General features: G+C 35.7%; 2 protein-coding genes across 4 annotated transcripts; both read left to right on the top strand.

The window, feature by feature from the left end:
- Positions 1-5,151: 5,151 nt before the first annotated feature.
- On the top strand, positions 5,152-8,935 carry LOC141687148 (uncharacterized). 3 transcript variants are annotated; one of them, XM_074492315.1, is made up of 10 exons: positions 5,152-5,307; positions 5,388-5,594; positions 5,820-5,986; positions 6,218-6,316; positions 6,448-6,516; positions 6,583-6,723; positions 6,833-6,922; positions 7,649-7,816; positions 8,516-8,594; positions 8,676-8,935. In XM_074492315.1, exons 1-10 carry the CDS (start codon positions 5,241-5,243, stop codon positions 8,813-8,815), a joined length of 1,227 nt encoding a protein of 408 aa, XP_074348416.1. In that variant the 5' UTR covers positions 5,152-5,240; the 3' UTR covers positions 8,816-8,935. The 3 variants fall into 3 exon arrangements, with proteins under 3 accessions (XP_074348416.1, XP_074348417.1, XP_074348418.1); XM_074492316.1 differs by having other exon boundaries at positions 5,153-5,307; positions 8,688-8,935; XM_074492317.1 differs by having other exon boundaries at positions 5,163-5,307; positions 5,398-5,594.
- A 717-nt stretch (positions 8,936-9,652) lies between these two features.
- LOC141687334 (uncharacterized) lies at positions 9,653-22,429 on the top strand. Its single transcript, XM_074492576.1, has 4 exons — positions 9,653-13,107; positions 13,374-13,633; positions 17,093-17,689; positions 19,748-22,429. The coding sequence occupies exons 1-4, from the start codon at positions 9,802-9,804 to the stop codon at positions 22,185-22,187; spliced, it is 6,603 nt and encodes a 2,200-aa protein (XP_074348677.1). The 5' UTR covers positions 9,653-9,801; the 3' UTR covers positions 22,188-22,429.
- Positions 22,430-23,375: the final 946 nt, after the last annotated feature.

Genomic DNA, 23,375 nt, shown 5'->3' with positions numbered 1-23,375 from the left:
TTCATTTTTTAGTCGTGGACAATTGAATTAATTTGAAAATAGCACTTCTGAGGATGTTGAACTATAGTCTTTTTTGCTAGAATTTGAAAGTGTCTTTAGATAAGGTTATTTATAGAAATGTGTTTGATAAAAAACATCTTTCTTACCTAAATAGGGGGTTTTAATTCTTGACATAACTTTGCTACAAGTTCGTTTATTCATCAACATTTTTACTTCATTTTATAATTGTTAAACTCTTTGTCTGATTTTTCTTGTTCTTTTATGTAAGGACAGGGTGAAGGAAATGAACTTAATATACAATAAAACTATATTTGCCTGTTTAGCTAAATAATATCAGTGGTGGATGAAAATCTATCTAATTGTGTCTGTGATTTTCGCTTATGTGTATCTACTTGAATTAATGTTGTGTACGCTTGTTTATTTTTGTGCTGATTAAGATATTCCTCATAGTTGTGCTTGTTTCATGATATAATTATAATTCTCTTCTAGTCTTACTTTACGGTGTTGCATGCAACTGTATATGTGTGTGTCATGGTCAGGTTAATCAAATCATGTTGTGTTTTTTAAGAATTTTTAAATCAATCGAGTTGGGTTCGTGATCATGTCCAACACCATCACTTGTTTCCCTTCACTAATCCAGATGCCTCTACCCTATGTCATAAAACTTTCATAAACATATTGTTGCAGTTGGCACTAATTTCAAAAGATATATAAAACCAAGTTTGATAAATTATTTTTAATGCAAATAGTAACAATCTTAATAAAAGCCTAGATAGTTCATTTCAAGGTGTGTTTGTATCCCTGTAAAAGAGCAGACCGATGTTATACATGAGAATGTAACATGTGTTACAATATACTATATGATCCATTTAAGAACTCTGACTAGGATTTTACGTAGTTAATAAATTATAACAAGGCATGGTTGAAAAAAAATGATCTTAATTTATAACGAAAAAGTATAGTCATGTGTAATGTGGTCGGACTAGTTAGAGGTTCACCGAAGGTCCCCGTATTTTCCTATGAATATGTTATCTGATGATGAACAAGCATATTTTTCCTATTTTTAAGTTGATTAATTTGATTTATTATTAAACAGAATAATATCAGTCATGGAACACTTCCCTTACACCTCAAAATAACAATGATGGAAACTCCTAACCAGTTCAACAGTTGGAAGATCTATTTCTAAGATGATTCTAATTGTCTATGCACAAACTTTGTGTTTGTACTATTATCTTCAAAATCTATATTCTTAACTCCCTGTATTGCGAGGGTTATTCGTGATACATCATATTCGTAACATGCTAGTGGATAAGTTCATGGTGCTCTAGAAATCGAGACTGATGGTGGATGGATTTGTGGGTTGGCCTGGCCTGTTTGGGAGTGGGATGTGATCTTGGTGGAACATTTTAATATGATCCCCAAGAACTCATGAGCAGGAATTATAATGGAGCTAAATTTGGAATGCCTAGTTAACTTGTGTATGGTAAGAGAACTCCGGAACAAGAATGTAGTCGAACTTGTTGCTGGGCCTGATCCTGATCCTCAGGAACTCCAGAATAATAATCATAATGGAACTGAAACTCCATTTGGCGTCATATTTATTCACAATCCTCAAGAACCCAACTGCATGAATCATTATATGAGAATGAAGTAGGATTTGGAAGTTTAAGTGGGCTTGTTCTAGGGTGGATTTTATTAATGATAACGTAACAAAGGTTTGGTCCTTCCTGCTGTAGCAATGATGGGACTGAATCATGGAACATGAGAAATTCTCAGCGTCATAAACTGGAGAGTACTAGTACTGGAGGGAGCATAACTAAAAATCAAGGAAACCGATTTCAGAATATGAACTGTCAGCACTTAGCAACCTAAATATTTTTGAGGCAGAGACTGATGCCCTTTTCGATAATATAGTATTCCTCACCTTTTCAAGGGTTACCCAATCACGGAATTTGAACTTTGAAACTTCTTTACTAGGTTACTAGGTACTATTATCCAATACAAAGTATGTGTCTGTACTATCATCTTTATTATCTAAAAACTCTCATATTTGCAATTTATACAAGATTGCAACCTCTATGAGGTTGCTACATACTGCAAGCCAAATACATAGTTAGGCAATATTTCAGACTTCTAATTTGTCAAAAGCTCACCCTAGTGACTAGTGAATGCATTGCAGTGCTTGCATCTTATTCTTTAATGATCTTCCAGGTTACAGACTTGTGCTAACTTGTCGGTACAGAATGAGTTTATTATACATCATACGTCCAATTTTTTATTCATCAGTACATAATGAATTTATTGTTATAAACTGAAACTTTGAGGCATAATTAGATTATGATCTTGATGGAATTTCCTGAAATCATAGTTGGAAGTTGTTCCTTGTTAAGAGGACCCAAACTTTCATGTTTGGATCTAAGACATTTTTTTAGTGGAATCCATAAATAAATGGAGTTGAAATGGCTAGCTTGAAATGAATTTGTGGTTGATTAAGTCGTAAAAACTTGAGTACCACATTGATATGGTAAAAGAGTGTTGGTGGCTTTATATTGTATAACATGCAAGTGTAGTGCAAAACTACTAAGGCATGTGGGTATGCATGGATATAGTGTGGGCCTCGTGCGCACACACACACACGCGCCGTCGCCGCCTCGCTACGCCACGCCACGACTCGGGTCGGGTCGGGTCGAAGGGTGATTTAGGCGAATGTCTCGGCATCTCGCATACGCGAGGCAACCTGGGCGAGGGATTTTACTATTGTTTTAATTAAATAAATAGTGACTTAATATAATATTTTAATATAAATATTATGTGTTAGAATTTGTTAGTGGGCCTAGAATTTATGGGCTTGGGCTTAGTATATTGGGCTTGTCTAATTGTTACAATTCTAAATAATATTCATATTGAAATATGCTTTAAGTAAAAGATTTATTTTAATTAAAAATATATCAGTTACGTTTTTAGGATTAATAATATTCATAAAAACGTTTTTGAAGTAGTGGAAAACCCTAGCAGCCTCCTCTTATCTCTCTCTCTCTGAAATTCATACATACATAGGTTTCGGGCGACTGAGGTCTGATCCCCGTTGAGCATCGCGCTACTGTGAGCCTGGTGTTATGTTGCTGTTTTATCCTGGGAGGGTTGTTGCAGGCTCTGGATACAGTAAGTGAGGGCAATAAACTCTTCAAGAACAACCTCTTCCTCTTGAGGGATTGGTGACTCAGCTGTGAAAACTTCATTATGATAAACTTTCTTTCCCGTCTTATTTTATTTAACAGTTTCTGATTGTTTTATGTTTTCGACCTTCGTGTCTTATTTTCGTTATTGGTTATTTGTCTTGTTCTTATTATTCGTTATATAACTGCCTCGTTGTGTTAATATAGTCGTTGTACTATTATTTTTTCCCAACATTTATTATATATCATACATCCATTTTTTTTACTTGTCAGTACAGAATGAATGTTATCACAATTTATTAAAAATTTAATTTATGCAATTATACAATACGTACATCGATTGTTTTAAAAAGGATCGAAATGTTGCACTCCATCTAGTGTCTCAACCTATGAAATGTCAGCAACAAGTTAAATGTAGACATTAATGCATTATGTTACAATTTATATTCCCTCCTAATCAATGGCGGATTCATGTAATGACTAACTGGGATTAAAAATTACCGATTTTTTACTAAAATTCTAAGGTATAAGTATGTTTATTTTAAAAAGTACCCCCTCTAAAAAATGTTAAGTGTGCCCTATAATGCTAGTAAATCTTTTATAATTTGAATTATACTTGGTTTAATTTATAGTTATATGATCATAAATTGGAGATTAAATGGTTGAAATACTATTTTTTAGCACTTAAGTCTTGTGCCCAAAATCTTGCATGGGCTAGATTTAAGGCCCATAAAGGGGTTGAGCTTGATTGACATGGATTATGATATGTTTTGGTATGATTTTGGCCCAAAGGTTCATGGTTTTGGAGCTACCTACACTAAGGTGCAGAGCCTTGGGTAAAGCAATGGCTAAACCAGGAGGTTCACATGGCTATTAGCCGGTTTACATGGTCGTGAAAGGTGCTGTTGCCCAGCAATTGAAGCCTTGTTAGGAATGTAAGGTGATGGAAGCACTGTGGTAGCTAGTCAGGCTGGAGAGCTACGAAGGCAGGTGCACCAGCGTACCTCATGGGCAGAATCAGTATTTAACAAGGAATGTACAACCTAAAATCAAGGAGAATGGACTCTATTTTCAAGGAATGGCTTTCTAATGCAATTCTAACACTAAAAACATGGTGATAACTTCTAATTAAAGGATATATGTCGGATTTATTGGATAATTATATTTAATTATGGATTAATCAAGTTTTGAGTGTCCTGTTAGAGCTAGGACACTAGAAGCTCACGTGGAAGTGGTTGGATAAACTTTCGACACATGAAATGGATTTTTAATAAGATTCCACCACTGTAAATGTGGTAAATAACAAGGATTAAAAGAAAAATACATGACTTAATGATAATCATGTCTCAGTTGTGGATCAAATTAGGTTTCTAGTGTCCAGCCGCACTTGGACACTAAAATCTCACTTGGAAACAGTTGGATTAACTGTGGGAACTGGTTTTGGCTTATAAAAGACGTGGATTATAGGTCAAGGAATATAGTTCAACCCTAGATAACTACATTGAGTTTGATCCCTATATATAGGGTATGTAGGCAATTGGAAAAGGGGTTCGAATAATTAATTTTTACGCGAATTGGCACGTGTGACCACGACTATTTCCAGGTACATTTGGCCAGATTGAGAAGGATATTCTTAGCCATTTTTACTTGATTCTTTGCCGATTCAGCTCTTTTTTCATATACGATTCCGGCTTTGTTTCTGCAGTCGCACCTCTGTTCAGCAGCCACCTTCTCACCCGAAAACCAAGGGTAAGTTAGTTATTTCGGCACAATTAATTCGGGGTGCTGTTACCAAATTACTCTCACAATATTAAGTATTAAAAAAATTGAAAAATCTAGTGAAAATGTTAAAAAAAATTTGAGTTTCAACCATTGACACGTAACACAATTTAGTTAAATCTGAACTGAACATCATAAATTTTTATTGAAATAAATAAAAAATCTAGTTAAATACACGAAATTCATAGAAATTGAAAAAAAAAATCGAAGCTCTGAGTAAGACGGGAGATTGCAGAAATATAAAAGTATAGAAATGAAGACAAAAGAGAAGTACAAATAGAGATGAGTTTGTTATTGCATCCACCTTGTTCTTCATCATCACTTCAAATTCCAGTTAAAGCAGCACGAGGTTCTTAATTAAACTAGCTAATTTGTTTGGGTGTTTCTGGTTTAACAAATGTGACTCAGTTTTTGACTAAATCTTGATAGGAAAATGCAGTAGTCTGATGATGATTAGTAAGACAAGTGGTGGGAATTGCATTGCAAGAATGTCGATGATATCGAATACGAACACGATGAAAAAGAAGAAGCAAGTGTGGGTGTGGACTGAGAATCAACAAGTGATGACCACTGCTGTTGAAAGAGGCTGGACCACTTTCCTCTTCTCCTCTCCCCATCTCGCTACCAATTGGTCTTGTTAGTCTCTCTCTCTCTCTCTCTCTCTCTCTCTCTCTCTCTCTCTCTCTCTCTCTCTCTCTCTCTCTCTCTCCGTCCCTCCCTTCCTCCCTCCCTCCCTCCCTCTCTCCCTCTCTCCCTCTCTCCCTCCCTCTCTCTCTCCACATCTCTCCCACTGTCTAGCATATACGTAATGTAATTTGATTGAAATTTGTTGAATATGTTGTTTGAATGTGCATTGTGCAGCAATAGCAAGGATCAATCCTCTTTTTTTAAAAGACAGAAATATTTACAATGTTGATGATCAATTAGTTGCCACTGTTTCTTCAATTTCTACTCCAGAAGAATTAAAGCAGTTTCAGCCAACTGATCAGCAGCCAGATAATATTATCGTCAATCTGCTAGATTGGCAGGTATCTTATCATTTTCACAAACTTGTTTGTATAGTGTTAGCTCTTTGCTTATTTACTTAGGAATACAGGCCTAAGGTACAGAGAGATCCGTCTAAAAAACCTAACAAGGCAATTTTCGAATAAGGCCAATCTTTAAAAGTTTTTGAAGATTCGTGATGATGTAACCAATATTAACTGTTTACGAATAGTGTAATAAATCTAAACTCAGCTGCCTTGAACTTTTCTTTGTAGGCGATCCCTGCAGAAAATATAGTTGCAGCATTTCAAGACACGGACAAAAGAGTAATGGCAATTTCAAAAACTCCCAAGGAAGCTCAAATGTTCCTTGAGGTAATATACTTCATTTTTAGTTGATAAGATGATTGAATGACGTATAAATGCATTGGGGAATTCCTATTACTAATTGTTGAGAAATTTCTAGTCTAATGCGTCTCATATGGTTTCTTGTATGCTATTTATAGGCACTGGAGCTTGGATTAGGAGGAGTGGTTTTAAAAGTAGAGGATGTCAAAGCTATCCTTGATATGAAGGTAATCCATCTTTTAATGATGCTTCCTTGGGCAATTATTGTTTCTTATTATGTTTGATATCAACAGGAATATTTTGATAGAATAGATGAGGTGGGCATCCCATTAGGCTTGACCAGAGCTACTGTATCTCATGTTCAAATGACTGGAATGGGTGATAGAGTCTGTGTGGACATCTGTAGTTTAATGAAGCCAGGGGAAGGTCTTCTGGTTTGCTTCCTGTGCCCCAGCGGCATTTGTGATCTCCATCAACTACTAATTGATCATCCAATATATTTTAGATGCATCAATTTTATAATTTGTGATTCAATATTTGAAGGTTGGATCCTTTGCAAGAGGGCTGTTCCTAGTTCACTCAGAGTGCTTAGAAACAAGCTACATTTCGAGTAGGCCTTTTCGAGTCAATGCAGTGAGTCTTCTTATATGTTCTTCAATATAAAAGGCAATGTTACCATAAATTATGTTCAAATATACAATGTCTGCCATCCAGATTACCAGGTAATTGGTGTTTGGATTTCACTCATATTCCTACTATATATCATATTATCATAACTTGACATATTGTGCTGCACTACGGCACATGAGACTTGAGGGTGATACATTTTACAACTTTAGCGATAAATAGAATTCAGTTTAGAACTTTCTCTAGAATTATGCCACGATTTTTCTAATACTGGGAATCCTTCACAATTTAGCAAGTCCAGTACGGTATTTCTATCAAATGCTAGCAGACGCCCCAGACCCTTATAATATACAAAACTACCTGCATCTCAGTTCACCAGCCTAAATCAACTTTAAAACAAGTGAGAAAAATATTGCAATAATTATAAAATGAAGTTACGACTTCAGACATTTTAGTGGAAGAAAAAAATTCTAGTAATTGACTGATTGTCACCTTTATTAATTTCAGTAAGTTTCCATGAATGATTTGTCTCTCTCTTTAGCTCTATTTTTCTTTGGATTCAATACTCAATCCATTTCCATATTGTATTGCTTAGATGGCTTAAACAAATTAAACCAGTGTATGTTTGGCCATCCAGCCCATCCTAATACCTTAACAAGTAAATTTAAAGTGATCATATATCTGATTTTTCGGAACTTGTTTATTTTTATTTTTTATTTTGGATATCTGCAGGGACCTGTTCATGCCTATGTTTCTGTTCCTGGAGGAAAAACGTGTTACCTCTCAGAATTAAAATCAGGCAAGGAGGTGATAGTTGTTGATCAAAGTGGGAACCAGCGGACAGCTGTTGTTGGGCGTGTAAAGATAGAGACTAGACCGTTAATTCTTGTTGAAGCGAAGGTGTGTGCTGCATATTTTGTACTTTTAAAGCACAATAATATAAGGAGGCTTTCTTTTGAAATGCTGAGTTTGTTGACTTACTAATACTTTTATTCTCTACTAGTTTGTTAAGAGCTTTCTTGTTATGCACTGAGATAAGGGTCTCTCTTTTAAAGTAAGATTGGAGAAAATCTTCCACCAGGTTATGTACCAATGATAGGCTAGAATCGGTTACTGGATAAAAGTTTTATTAGATCCTGCGGGTAAAATCTGAATTAATTGATTCAAGATTGGTGATTTATTTTTGCTGATGAAGGGTATTAAAAAATATAATTTCATCTGTGAAAAAAAGGATATAGATTCACAACTAGATTTATATATACATGTCCACTCCAAGTATGCAACACAACATACTCATTTAGACATTGCTTTTTTCCTGTGTTGCATGAAATAATGGAACTTTAATTTTCCAAGTACCAATTTTCCACAGCACACAGCGTGATTGTAGGCACTGAACACTACTAAATAGTTCGAATTTGTGACATGTTCTTAAAATACGAGTCCACGGAGTCCACTGTCAAACATTTTTAGCATTTGAGCAAGTATAACTAATATCTACTTCGAGGTTTTGCTCATTCATTCGTTTAACTGCATCCCTGGAGGCTGATTTTGAGTTCTAATTTCCTGCATAAATTTTAACCTTCAGCACTGTTACTGCAGGCAGAAACTGATAATGAAACTGTTTATAGCACACTATTACAAAATGCTGAGACGGTTGCCTTGATCTCGCCAAACAAGGGTATGCTATCTCTATATTGCATATACCATTTCAAATTTCGGACTTGAATTGTTAGTTGTGTTGATAACCGACTGTTGCTAGTATGTCCTTCAGGGAGTGGATCTGCAAATATGGCAATACCTGTCACTGCACTGAAAGTTGGAGATGAAGTTTTGATGAGAGTGCAGGGTGGTTCTCGTCACACAGGAATAGAAATTCAAGAATTCATTGTTGAAAAATAAGAATTTTACTTATGCTTGTACATTATATATTTGTACGAGTCAATAATATTAACATATTATTTGTGAGATTCGAACATTACATACGAGTGTAAATTGAGCTAGTTGACAAAAATTTTAATATTCCATCTTTAATCTAATATTCCTTCAGTCTCAGCCAATTGTTATCGTTTCTTAGATAGTGTCCGACACGCATTTTAAGATTAATATAAAGTATAGTTCTATAACTTCTTTTTTTTAAAAAAAAATTCTGAATAAAAATAGAATGTTTAAAATTTTGTTCAGAAAAAGATTTTATTTTTAAAAGTTATACAACTATAATTTTTATTCATCTTAAAATACGTGTCGGACACTCTCTTAGAAACAATAATAATGGGGAGGGACGGATGGATTATAATAGTATAGATATGAGATGTTTTATATATAAAAAAATACAAATCGTAGAAAATAGTAAAAGCTGAGTTAAAAATTGTAAAAATGGAATTAGAAAATCGTAAAAAAAGGTATTATATTTTAAGTTTTAGGACATAAAAAACGTAAAAAAGGACAAGGCAAAGAATATTAAAAATAATTAAATAATCACAATTTATATTGTATTTAACCATTACTCAAACAATTAGATAGGATAACATTTTTAGTTCAATTAATAAATTTAATATGTTAAAAATGTTTATATCCTTAATACAAACTAAAATAATATTAATCACAAAATTTATTGAAAATTCCTATCTCAGCGTCGAGTTAATATATTAACGTTGCTAAAATTAAAATATAAAAACTGCAACCAAATTAAACTATGAGTGAGCAAACTGCAATTTATTCTTCTTCCTTAAGAATTATATACTGTTTTTTTTACAAAAAATTGCCCTAAAATCCCTCCTTGTGCCGCCTCCATACTCAGGCCATCTCTCTCTCTCTCTCTCTCTCTCCCCCCACCATTTTATATAGAGTGAGAAAACCCATAAAGCTAATTGAGTTAACAACAAACAATGTCAGCAAAGTGGCGAGCTTTACAACACAGGCATCGTTATACATACAGCGCCGTTATTTTCCCTCATTATTACATACAAACCTTAAACCAAACATCTCCGCATCATGTTTCTAACTGTAAGTCTTTTTACTCTCACTTAAATGAATTAGTTTCTCTTAACTCTACTTATGCTCAACTTGCCCATGTTAAAAAACTAGCTCTAGCTTTCTCAGACTTACTTACATCATCAAATTGTGATAACTTTGTGTCTGTGGCTTCAAGATTTTACTTGGAAATACTTTTTCTCGAAAATTCGTTGCCTTTACATAAGACTTTACTTGGTGTTCTTGGTAAAGTTAAGAACTTTCATAGTGTTATTGGGGCTTGTTTTAGAGTGCTTTGTGAGGATTATGGTGGGGAGAATGGGAAAGGGAGGAGGTTTTGTGTGTCGAGAAGTGTGTTATCGGTAATGGGTTCGCCTAAATTGGGGTATTTGTTTGAGGTTGTGGAGGAATGTGGGGTTTTAGTGGGGTTGGATGTTGTGGGGGGTTTGAAAGGTGTGATCTTGGAGACTAATGACGGGTCTAGGCCTTCGCCTATTGTTATGGAACAATGTCAAGAGGCTTTGTCGTGTATGTACTACTTGCTTCAGAAGTTCCCGTCCAAGTTTAGGAATGATGAAAATGGTGTTTTGGAGATGATTGTGACTGTAATTTTGAGTTTATTGAAGTCGTCTGCGTTTTCGAGGGATTGCTTGGTTGCAGCGGGGGTTAGCTTTTGTGCTGCTTTGCAAGTGTGTGTTACGCCTGATGAGCTTGGTTTGGCCATAGTTCGAGGAGTTTTTTGTCAGAATTTTGTTTATGGTTCCGATAGTGAATTGTTAGATGTGACTAAGAAGGTTGCATATAAGGGGAATTTGTTAGCTGAAATTGATGAATTTCCTGTTTTAAATAGAATTTGCTTGATAAGAGGAATACTTACAGCTGTCTCAAGAACAGTACTTAATACACCTATTGTTGTACCCAAGGATGGGTCAACAAGTTTTCATACAATTCTTTATGATGGCATTTTACCGGAGCTGTGTAACCATTGTGAGAATCCCATTGATAGTCATTTCAACTTCCATGCATTGACGGTAATGCAAATCTGTTTACAACAGATAAAAACATGTATACAAGGAAATCTTAGTGATCCGCCTAAAAATGATGACCTGATTTCTGAAGAGATGGGAACTAGAATATTGAGGATCGTATGGAATAATCTGGAAGATACACTAAGTCAAACAGTGAAGCAAGTTCATCTTATATTTGATCTCTTTTTAGACATTCAGTCCAGCCTTAGTTGGGCCATGGGTAGTGATAGAATCAAAAAATTTCTGCAGAATATTGCGTCTGACCTTCTTCGTCTGGGTCCACGTTGCAAGGGAAGATATGTTCCTTTAGCTTCCCTTACCAGAAGGTTAGGAGCAATGACTATTTTAGATATGAATCCTGATTTGTTGTTTGAAATGTCAAGAGCGTATATTGATGATGATGTCTGCTGTGCTGTCACTGCATTTTTGAAGTGTTTTCTTGAGTGCTTACGTGATGAGTGTTGGAGTAAATATGGTGTGGAAAGTGGGTATATTAGATATAGATCTCATTGCTTGCATCCATTTTTGTATGGACTTGCTTCTGGAATTCCAAAGCTCCGTTCAAATCTGAACACTTATGCTGTACCAGTTTTGCTTGAAGTAGATGTAGATAGCATATTTCCTATGCTTTCAATTTCAGTTGGTCAACGTGGAGAGAGCGACAAACTGCTCTTTCCCGACCTTGATATTGCACATGGGTATCTTACAGTTGAACAGCAAGTAGCTGTTTTAATTTCATTGCTCAAGGTCTCTCGTTCACTTGCTTTGATAGAAGGGGATATTGATTGGTCTGAGAACACATTAGTATCCCAGGAAGAGATTGCCAAGACAGAAAAAGATTATCGCTACGCCACCGTATATGTGAAGGGTATAAGTATCAAATTCCTGGTCGCCTGGCTAATATTGGCGCTGACTCATGTTGATGAGACACTCCGTGTAGATGCAGCAGAATCTCTGTTTTTGAACCCGAAGACATCAAGCCTGCCATCCTCTTTGGAGCTTAGCCTGATGAAAGAAGCAGTGCTTTTGAATATGAGGTGTTGCTCAACAGCATTCCAGATGAAGTTGACCAGCTTGTTTAGGAAATTCTTTTCTCGAGTTCGAACAGCACTGGAAAGACAATTAAAGCAGGGAATGTGGCGGCCTCTTACATCGAAAGATAATAAAGATATCCACCCTTGCAAAACAATTGATAAAAATTCAACCGATAGAGCAGAGGATCTTTTTCAATTTATGAAGTGGTTGAGCAATTTCTTATATTTCTCACTTTATCCTTGTGCACCATATGAAAGGAAAATAATGGCAATGGATCTTATGTTGATAATGAACAATGCTTGGTCTATTGTTCTTCCTTTGCAAGATAAGTGTGATCCTACTTCTTCTGAAATTGTTCTCAGTCCTTACAGTAAAGCATTTACTTCACCCGATTCTACCTTGCTCTTAGTTGGTTCAATAGTTGACAGCTGGGATCGGCTGAGAGAGAATTCCTTCCGCATATTGCTGCATTTTCCTTCTCCACTTCCCGGAGTTTCATCTCCAGAAATGATCCAAAGAGTAATTGTATGGGCTAAAAAATTAGTTTGCAGTCCACGTGTTAGGGAAAGTGATGCTGGAGCTCTGACTATGCGCCTTATTTTTAAAATATATGTTTTGGAGCTCGGGTGGATTATAAAGGTCTCACCCAATGTAGTTTCTTTCCATCCATGGTCCGAAGTGGTTAATGGGGATTATGTAAATGGTACATGTAGCTCAGCTACAATAGAATATGTAAATTCTCTCCTTGACTGGTTGCGTGTTGTTGTGGAGGTCGGAGAGAAGGACCTTTCTGAAGCTTGCAAGAATAGCTTTGTTCATGGAATACTTCTTACGCTTCGTTATACGTTTGAGGAATTGGATTGGAACTCCAGTGTAGTTTTATGCAGTCTCCCTGAGATGAAGCATGCACTGGAGAAGCTCTTAGACTTAGTCATGCGGATAACTGCATTGGCTCTTTGGGTGGTTTCAGCAGATGCATTGCACTTGCCCGAGGACATTGATGACCTGATGGATGATGATGTTTTATTGGATGTTTCCGAGGAGATGGATGTAGCTGTCACTGAGTCAGAAAGCGAGGTTAAAAACTCAGAACTGATGAAGGTTGTTGGTCCATCCGAACAGATTGTAATGGTGGGCTGCTGGCTCGCAATGAAGGAGGTATTTAAGTATTCTTTTTATGGCTGTCTAGTTATCGCAATGCATCATATGTTGGTAACAACCTTACTTTCATATTTTTTGTAAATAGCAACTAAATCTGGTTATTGAACTTGGAAGAATATTACGAGTCTAGTTCATGAAGTCAAATTAATTTTCTTATTTAATCAGTTAAAATTTTTAAGTAAGCTCTCATACTTTATTTATAAATTGTCACAAAAGAATTCGTTTTATCCCTTATATTTAGAGTGACTTGATTATCTGGACAGGTGAGCCTCCTACTAGGAACCATTATAAGGAAAATTCCATTGCTTACTTCGGACATGTCAAAGTCGGTGGTGCCGATTCATGATGACACTGATGCTGTAGAATTGACTTCTTATGTCATGCTTGATTTGAAACAATTGGAGAGAATAGGAAACCATTTCTTAGATGTCCTTCTAAAAATGAAGCATAATGGTGCTATTGACAAGACAAGAGCGGGATTTACTGCTCTTTGCAACCGTCTACTTTGTTCAAACGATCTAAGGTATATATTCTCTCTGGCATTTCAATATATGTATAGATGCGCTGCTCATGCCTAATATAATCTGTATGTAAACAGCAATATTCATTCTGATCTATCCTATAAGTAAATTTGTGTAATAAGAACAACAGTAACCAGGATGTTAATAAAATCATCGAGTGAAATATATGTACCATGTCATTCCACAATCATGATCTTCCCTAGTTTATTCATGATGCAGGACAAGAATTGAAAAGACAACGATTTATTAAGCAAGATCGATAATAAGAGACAAACGATGAATTATACGATTCCTAAGAATAATTAATCAATATTATTCTCAAGAAAAGTGTATAATCAAAGCTAAGTGATATGTGGGGGGTTACAATGCTTATATAGGGAACAGAAACCCTAATAAAATAACCTAGACCAAGGCCCATAAACAATTGGGCTTTATTATAAATAAAATTCTTAACTAATATACTCTTAGCCCCACATATAAAACATATAGATAAAATATAATACTTATCTTTATACTAAATAAATATAAACTACTTAATAACATGTATATTAGTTCTTTATTCTCGTTCCTCATCATTCTCCCCTTGTTAGAGAAAACTCGACCACGAGTTTTGTAAAAATCAAGAATCACGCAAAGATGAGATGGAACCAAGATAGAATTTCATGTTCTTATGGGAGAACGGTTGAGGTGCAAAAATCTCTGGAAATTGACCAGCCAGCGAAAGAGGCTTAGGCACGTACTCCGGAATGATGAAGTCGATGTGCTCAACCTCAATACTACCAACTACATTATGATCGTCAACAGTTTGAAAGCAGTCAGGCTTGGTTTCTTCCACTTGCTCACTAACAATCTCAGTATGCTCAACTTGTTTAACCTCCTTTGTTAGATCTTCCGTAATTTGTTTAACCTCCTCAACTGGATCTTCCATGACAACTTCTTCAATAGGCTCAACTTCCATTTCCCCTTTGACCATTTTCTCATTCTCCAAATGCATAAGACGTTTTACTTGGGATTTGAGAGTCTCAATAATACTCTTTGCATCATCCACTGTTTGGTTAAGCTCCTCATCTCTACGTTTGCGCCTTTCTTTGCTCAACTCAATTTCATACCTCTTTTCCAATCTTTTAAGTTGATCAAGTTGATTATTTAACTCCTTCACCGTAAGTTTATATTGAAGTAACCAACGTTCGTGATGACAAACATAGACTTCGTAGTAAAACTCATCATGTTCACGCTCAAGACAATAGATATTATCTATTACAATATCAATGTGACACTTGATATGAGCAGACATGTCTTGGAAACATGGAAGAACTATTCAGGAGCAGATTCTGAAATCTCAGGGGGTTGGAACTGCAGATTCGGAATTTTCAGGGGCTGATTGGAACTTTCTGGAAGCCCTATTATGTTCCAAACACAAGCAGACAAGAGATACAACACTGGGAATGAACACTGAAGAGGCAGCAAGCTTTCCCGGTGGCCGCAGTGACCCTTTCTGGCGGTGAGAACTCCAGTGGGTGACGGGTACTTCTCCGGCAGGTCCGTTTCCTTGTTCCCCCTCTGATTCTTGTCTCTTCTTTGTCCAATTGTGATGTTTATAGAGGATTGCAGCAAGTTTATAGTGCAGCAACGACTTATGGATCAGGTTCAGGACTTGTTTTGAATTGGGTTTCAATTGGGTCGGGTTTTTAGGGTCCAAGTATGATTTTGGGATTCTGGATAATCGGTAATACTGTGGTTGCAGCTGTGGTATAGAAAAGGACTTGGGTTCTGGACTGGTGGCTGGCCTGTTTTGAGGGCTGATAGGGTTTAGAATTCGGGGATCAAGGTTGGTAATCTGGCCGGGTCGGGTATACAATTAGGGTCCAGAATATAGGGATTTGGGTAGATTTTTTGGTGGGTTTTTTCCTGGTGGGGGTTGATATTTATGGAGATAGGCAGCGGCGGGGTTGTATAGAGATGGCAGCGGTGTGAAAATCCAACTTTGAACAGCGAAAAAAAGCGGTGAACAGTGATTCCGTCAATGAACAGTGAACAGTAAAAAGATTCGGGATTCAGCTCTGATGCCAATTTGATGCAGGACAAGAATTGAAAAGACAGCGATTTATTAAGCAAGATCGATAATAAGAGACAAGCGATGAATTATACGATTCCTAAGAATAATTAATCAATATTATTCTCAAGAAAAGTGTATAATCAAAGCTAAGTGATATGTGGGGAGTTACAATGCTTATATAGGGAACAGAAACCCTAATAAAATAACCTAGACCAAGGCCCATAAACAATTGGGCTTTATTATAAATAAAATGCTTAACTAATATACTCTTAGCCCCACATATAGAACATATAGATAAAATATAATACTTATCTTTATACTAAATAAATATAAACTACTTAATAATATGTATATTAGTTCTTTATTCTCGTTCCTCATCAATTCACATTCAATTCTTTACGTAACACTTCTTAGGCACCCGGGAATTGTATAAAAAGATTCAAGGCTTCAGATTGCTTGTTTCTAGGTAGGACACAAACATCAATTAAAATCACAAATGCTCAGAGTTCCTACTTGGGAGTAGGGGTGAGAACTGAGATGTACACAGAACTTACCCCTACTATGCCAAGGAGAAAAGAGGTTGTTTCTCTCCGGCTCCTTCAGAAGCTGGCAAAGTTTCGAAATATGATGAAAATTATGACTAAAAGTATGAACATTTTTCCCAAAAAATTCAAGCTTAATTCGAGAAACAACAAAAAAAAGGTTTGAAAAATGAAAAGGCGGTGTTGGTAGTGTACCAGAAAACTGTATGAGAAATACAGACATGCACGATGCAACAAAATTAATAATGCATATAGCAACAACAGTGAAACAATTGAGGATGGTGGAGCATAAAGCCAGTTTAGAGACATAGTGCGAATTTCAGGAGATATTTTTTACTTGGCCGATACTAAAGTTTGCTTACTTTGGTTGATTTTGGTACTGCTTTTGTGCTATGCCATCTTCGAAGTTTGTCTTGAGTGAATTCTGTTACTACATTGGTTTTTGCAAATTGGTTGAAAAGATATATGAAATGGAGATTGACCTTTGAAAAAAAATGCACTTTCTGGTGCTATCTAATATCTGTATTATTCTTATTATTATATTCCCTTCGTTTCAAAATAGTAGTCCACTTTTAAAAAAATATTTGTTTCAATTTAGTTGTCTATTTCAACTTACGGTGTAAGGTTTAGATTTTCATTTCAAGATTACCCTCCAGTTTATATTTTCAAAATCAGCTCTATTCCCCATATTATATTCAATTAATGCAATAGATATTGATACAAATAAAATTTTATATCAACATTAATTTTTCTTCATATGTGTATTTTTTGAAAGTGGAAAAATGGAGGGAGTAGCATGGAAAGTGTAACGTAAAAAATGATTTCCATCATAACTAAAAATTAATATTATTCCTGCTGTTCAGACTTGTGAAATTAACGGAATCTTGGATGGAGCAACTTATGGAAAGAACAGTCGCCAAGGGACAAACCGTAGATGACTTGCTACGGAGAAGTGCAGGTATTCCTGCTGCATTCATTGCTTTTTTTCTGTCGGAGCCAGAAGGTACCCCAAAGAGGCTCCTCCCAAGAGCACTAAGGTGGCTAATAGACATAGCTAAGAGGCCTCTGTTGGATCAAGATGTAGCAGAACCCTCAGCTAGCAAAACAGCCGATTATCCCTCAAAAAAGTCATCCCCGGAAGCTTCATCTATAGAGCCACCTCAATTGTGTGAAAATGACAGAATTTCAAAGAAGCGAGATGAAGGTGTTATTCCCACTGTGCATGCCTTCAATGTCCTTAAAGCTGCTTTCAATGACACCAATTTAGCAACTGATACATCTGGTTTCAGTGCTGAAGCTCTGATTACGTCAATACGTTCTTTCTCTTCTTCATACTGGGAGATCAGAAACAGTGCATGCCTTGCATTCACTTCCTTGATTCGCCGCATGATTGGATTTCTGAATGTACACGTTCGAGCATCTGGAAGGCGAGCGATAACTGGAGTGGAATTTTTTCATAGGTATGCTTTCCTAGTCATTTAATTAACATCGTCTATGCTCTTGGTATGTTGATATTGTCTCAGTTTACAGTTATGTAGTTGCTTAAAATTTGCAGCATAAGCTAGATTAATTGCAGTAAGTTTGATTCAATTTCAACCAGAATAATCTAGTTTCTACAAATTAAGATGGTATGAAGTCGTTTGAGTTTTTCCACAATTTAAAAATTATGAATCCATTTTGTTCTCTCATGTCTCATAGGGTAGGACACCAATAGGAGAAAGTAAGAACTCGTAGTAACTTTAATATACCGTTGTTCCAGGACAACTTGTTCTAGTACTGATATGAAGTAAAAGTTGTCCAGAACAAGTTGTATAAATAGTGCAGCCTCTATGAATTATGAATTACTTTATTATATTTTAGCAGTGCTTTACTTTCTTACAGACTCTGGTAATGTACAAGGTTGTTAAGGAACGCCTGATTAAAGCTCAGTAGAATATTTTGATTGTCCTTTTGAGGCTGAATTTATGTTAAAGAGAGCATGATTACATTATCTGTTGTATGAGTATACTAATGCAACTCTAACCCTTTTGATATAGATGCCTTTATAATGGAAGGTTAATCTTAAAATGGAATTAGTTTTCCAAGATGAAGCATGTTGTCTTAACCCTCTGAGAAATGAAGCATTGCACTGTGTGCTACTAATGAATTACCATACATTTTGACTGAAAAATGAATATATGTCATCAAGTTATCAAATTTATTGTTATCAATGTCTCCTCTTGATCGCACCATAGAGAAAGAAACACTGTTGGTATCCATATCATATAGTCCAAATGTGCTTTTAAAGCTCAGATATTTTTTACCTGGTCATTTTCGAAAGCTTGCCTCACTTGTGTCTGTGTGTGCGGGATGCTAATAAAGCTTTTACGGGTGATCACTGATCACATAGGAACCGCATGTTAGGGTTACTTAATACTGTTTTCTTCTTTATAATGAGTTTTACAACTAATTTTCATTTTAACCTTTAATTAAATGGCGGTTCAAAGCGTGTGCTCGCAAATAAGGAGTAATCAAGGATTATATATATGGTGCATTTATTTAAGACATTTTTTGAATTTTTATACTTACTATCTTATGTTGTTTCTAATGCACACATCTTGTAAGTGTGCAAAATGGAGGGAAATATATAAGAATGCAAAGGATTAATAGAAACTATTGGAAATAAGTGCCAACAGTTGCTGTAAAACAATACCATAAATTAATAATTTTAGTGAAGGATGAAAGTGGAACTGTAGAATTGGTGAAATTATCTCAATAGATATACTACCCTAGGGGTTCTGCGTGCAGTGGTGAAGGGGAGACAAACCCAATAAATGAACAGTTAATGAAAAAACTAGGAGCATGGAGTATTTATTACAAATAATCCCAAAATAATATAATTGAAGAACTGTGTCTGAAAACATATTTAGCAACAAAAAATGGTAAGTCTGAAACGTATACTAATAAATATCATTGGTAACAGCTAAAATGGAACACAAACCTGTCAGCAACTCTCAATAAATTGAGCTGAGCCCAAGAATTGCACCTCTCTCTCTCTCTCTCTCTCTCTCTCTCTATTTATATATATATAAATATATATAAATATGCATACATATATATATATAGCCATCTATCTATATATTTTTTCAATCTATCTTTCTCTCCTTCTAAATATAAATATATCAATATACATAAATAAATGTGAGTTCATGATCTTATCTATGGCTTTAGCACTTTGTAAGCACTTGTAAATGTAAAAAATCTTCACCTCTCCCTCCTACTCCCCCCCTCTGTGTGTGTGTGTGTGTGTGCGCGTGTGTGTGTTTGTCTATCTATCTTTTCTCTTTCTCTATATATTTCAATACATATAAATGTATGGGTGATAAAGATTTTAGGTTATAGCAATCTGTAAGAACTTGTATCTTAAAGATCTACACCATTCACTTAAATAGTTGTCAACTACTTAAGCTGATAATTTACAATTTTTGTGCTGTGATTTCATCACAATAAAATAATTGGAGTTTTCCTCTTCTATGAAGGTATCCGTCGCTGCACTCTTTCTTAATTGGTGAACTGAAAGTTGCAACCAGGCTGCTTAGCGGTAGTTCCGCAGATTTAGGAAATAACTTGGCTAGTGTGGTGCACCCAAGCTTGTGGCCCATACTTATTCTTTTGTCTCGTCTCAAGCCTTCTCCTGTGACAAGTGAAATTGATGATCCGCTAGACCCTTTCCTATTCATGCCATTCATTAGGAGGTGTTCAACTCAAAGCAATCTACGTGTTCGTGTTCTTGCAGCAAAATCTTTTATGGGTCTGATATCTGATGATAAGCTGCCCACAGTTCTGCTCAATATTGCCTCTGAACTGCCTCGTATAGGCAACCAAATGTTTGTTTCTTTGGACTCATATGTTTCTTCCAACAATACAAATGGAAAAGATTGTGTTTCCTGTAATTCAGTTCATGGCATGCTGTTACAGCTGAGCTCCCTGCTGGATAACAATTGTAGAAATCTAACTGACATTTCAAAAAGAGATCAGATACTTTATGATTTGATTCAAATTCTGGCATCGCGTTCTTGGATCGGAAGCCCTAAATTATGTCATTGTCCTCTCATGAATGAATCTTTCCTAAGGGTTTTAGATAACATGCTCAGTATTGCGAGGACATGCAATACAAGCCGAAGCATCGGTGATATCTGGAAGCTCCTTTGGGAGTTATCTGCAGAGTGTTTAGATTCGGAAACTGCTCGTGGGATGTCTTATTATGATCCAACCATTGCAGAATTACGCAAACAGGCATCATTTTCTTATTTTAATTGTGTTTTTATGGCATCTAGAGAGGGCGATGAAGAGGACATTAAGATGCCAAACAGGAGCTCCCCACTGTCTGCATCCATGTCAGTTGCTGGTTCTGAAATGGATGAGGCTTGTTTTGCTGACTTCCAGAAAAGATTAATATCTTCCATATCAGATGAATCATATGAAGTACGAATTGCGACATTCAAATGGCTTCATCAGTTCCTTAAGGCCTCAGAATTTGCTAGTGAGCCAAGTGCACTGTCTTCCTACCACAGTAGCATAATAAACTGGACAAATGCTAATATCCATGTGACACTGATGAATCTTTTAGCAGTGGAGAAGAACCGTAGATGTATCTATTACATTCTTAAGAATCTTTTCACTTGGAATTTACTTAAATATCAGAAATTAAACCGTCAACAATGCATGGGCACAACGTTTGCTGGCAATATGAATACCAAGTCATTTTTTCAGTTTTGGGATAAGTTGGTTAATTTATGCAAGATAACAAGGCATGCAAAGACGCGAGAAACTCTCATCTGTTGCATGGGAATATGTGTTCAGAGGTTTGCGAATTTGGTTACAGGTACTCTTCAACAAAACAGAGTAAAAACATCACTTGATCTTACTGAATATGATGAACGCGAAAGTGTGTCCTACTTGTATGGTTGCATTGGTTATTACATCAACCTAATTCAACAGTACAGCGACTCATCACAGCCTGTCAACATGCGGAGAGCAGCTTCAAAATCAATTATTGCATCTGGATTGCTGGATCAAGCTGTCCTTGTTGGTCCACTCATTAATAAGGAAATTCTGGCAGAAGATCAGTGTTCTCAGTTCAAAATAAGAGATGCTGCTAATATTTATGCTCATAAAATATTGAGCCTATGGTTGACATGCATAACTCTTCTAGAGGATGAGGATATTGGCCTTAGAAGCAAACTCGCCATGGCAGTCCAGAAGTCCTGTACTTCAACAACCTCGGATAGAAACTTTCAGGCTACAGAGGTACCAAGCCAAGTGGACAAAGTAATTCATTTATGTTTTGATCATCTGTCCTCGGTTTTTGGTCAATGGCTTGATTACTTCAATTATCTAGCCCAGTGGATTCTAAACTCAGCAAATAATGTTGTTGGATCTCAAGGGGATCTTGTCAAACGAGTTTTTGACAAGGAAATTGACAACCATCATGAAGAAAAGTTGTTGATCTGCCAGATTTGTTGTTTTCATTTAGAGAAGCTTCCGGTTTTAAAACCTTCGACTACAGGCTTCTCCCATATGGTAAGTCTATTGCTTGACTGGAGAACGAAATTCAGTCAACAGTTGATTAAATATGCCAACAGTTATACCGAGAATCATGGAGGAACTGAGTGGATTGGCGGTGTTGGTAACCACAAGGATGCTTTTTTGCCTGTATACGGAAACCTACTTGCATTTTATGCCTTGTCAAAATGCATATTCTCTGGTGATAATGTGAGTAGAGGGTCCCTTCTATCAGAACTTGTAGAACTTGGAAGGGCTATTAATCCATTTCTCAGCAATCCCTTTATTGGTAATATCTATATGTTGGTGGTCAAGTCCCATGAACACATGGTCGTCGCAAATGGCAGCCTTTTGTACGAAGGGGAAGTTGATTCCCTCTGGGAAGGCTTTGATCCTTACTTTTTAATAAGGTAAAGAATAAGACATTCGACTTGTATACTAGAGTGGTCAATCCATTCATTATATAACATTTACCGTAACTTTTCATGTTTTCAATATGTTGCTAGGTTACTTTATATCCTTCATATATAGACACAAAAACTGTAATTTCCCCTGCCTCAAATTGTAGATAAGACGTTCTCCGGTGAGATAGTTGATAAACTGCCCCTTCGGTCTTTGATAGTATATAAACTGCGATGCACTGCTCCTTCAGTATTTGATAGTATTTGGTCATAGAATATACACTGTCAGTTTATTTAAATGCTTTTGGCATTTGGACTTTTGATTCTTAGTAAACTAGTATTCACACTTTAAGTTCCTGTCTGGTTGGAAGAAAATAGAGGGGATGAGAGGGGAGGGGAGGGGAGGGTTCCTACAATAAAAAATGTGTTTGGTTCATATTTTTAGAGGGGAGTGGAGGGAAATGAAGGGGCTAAAATTCCTTATGGGTCTTATTTTGTTTCCTCCCAATTTGGAATTTTTTGGAGGGGAGAAATTTTATTGACAAAAATGACCTTACACCTTCTTAACAATTATATATATCCTAAAGGATTTATATGTAATTTTAATTATAAACCCCTCTCTTCCCCTCTAGTACCAAACATAAAATTGAGTTATATTAAACCAAACACAGCGTAAGTTATAGAAAGAAGTCCTCAATGAACAATATGACGATGATAATATTAGACTTGTTTCTGTTCAAAAAAGATATATTGAACTTGCTCTTTTCGATTTACGTAAATTTATCATGTTCAAAACTACTAAGCGGAACTGTAAAACTCTACATATTTTAATTTAGCTTTTTTAAATGATTAAAAATGTTAGTTGTGTTACATGAAATCCGGACATTTAAATACTTGCAAACAAAATTTGCTAAGCAAATACTTGCATTGTAAATTTCAAACTGTATTTATACGAATAAATCAGATTTTAACCATTATTGGCTTTACACCAGTGTTTTCATAAATATTTTTTTATTTAAATTATTTATAATTTTAATAAAAATCTAATATAAGTAATAAAATATTAAAATTAATAATTTTAGAATTATAACCTCATTAAGAGAATTTTAATCTGAATATGTTTAATTTTCAGTTAAGATCAAATATTATAAAATAATGTATGATAATATTTGAACCATGAACTTATGTGTTTCTTTATAAA

Source organism: Apium graveolens, chromosome 9 (assembly GCF_009905375.1).
Source record: "Apium graveolens cultivar Ventura chromosome 9, ASM990537v1, whole genome shotgun sequence".
NCBI classification, from domain to species: Eukaryota; Viridiplantae; Streptophyta; class Magnoliopsida; order Apiales; family Apiaceae; genus Apium; species Apium graveolens.
Note: the sequence above shows the minus strand (reverse complement) of the source record. Positions and strands in the feature narration are given on the sequence as shown.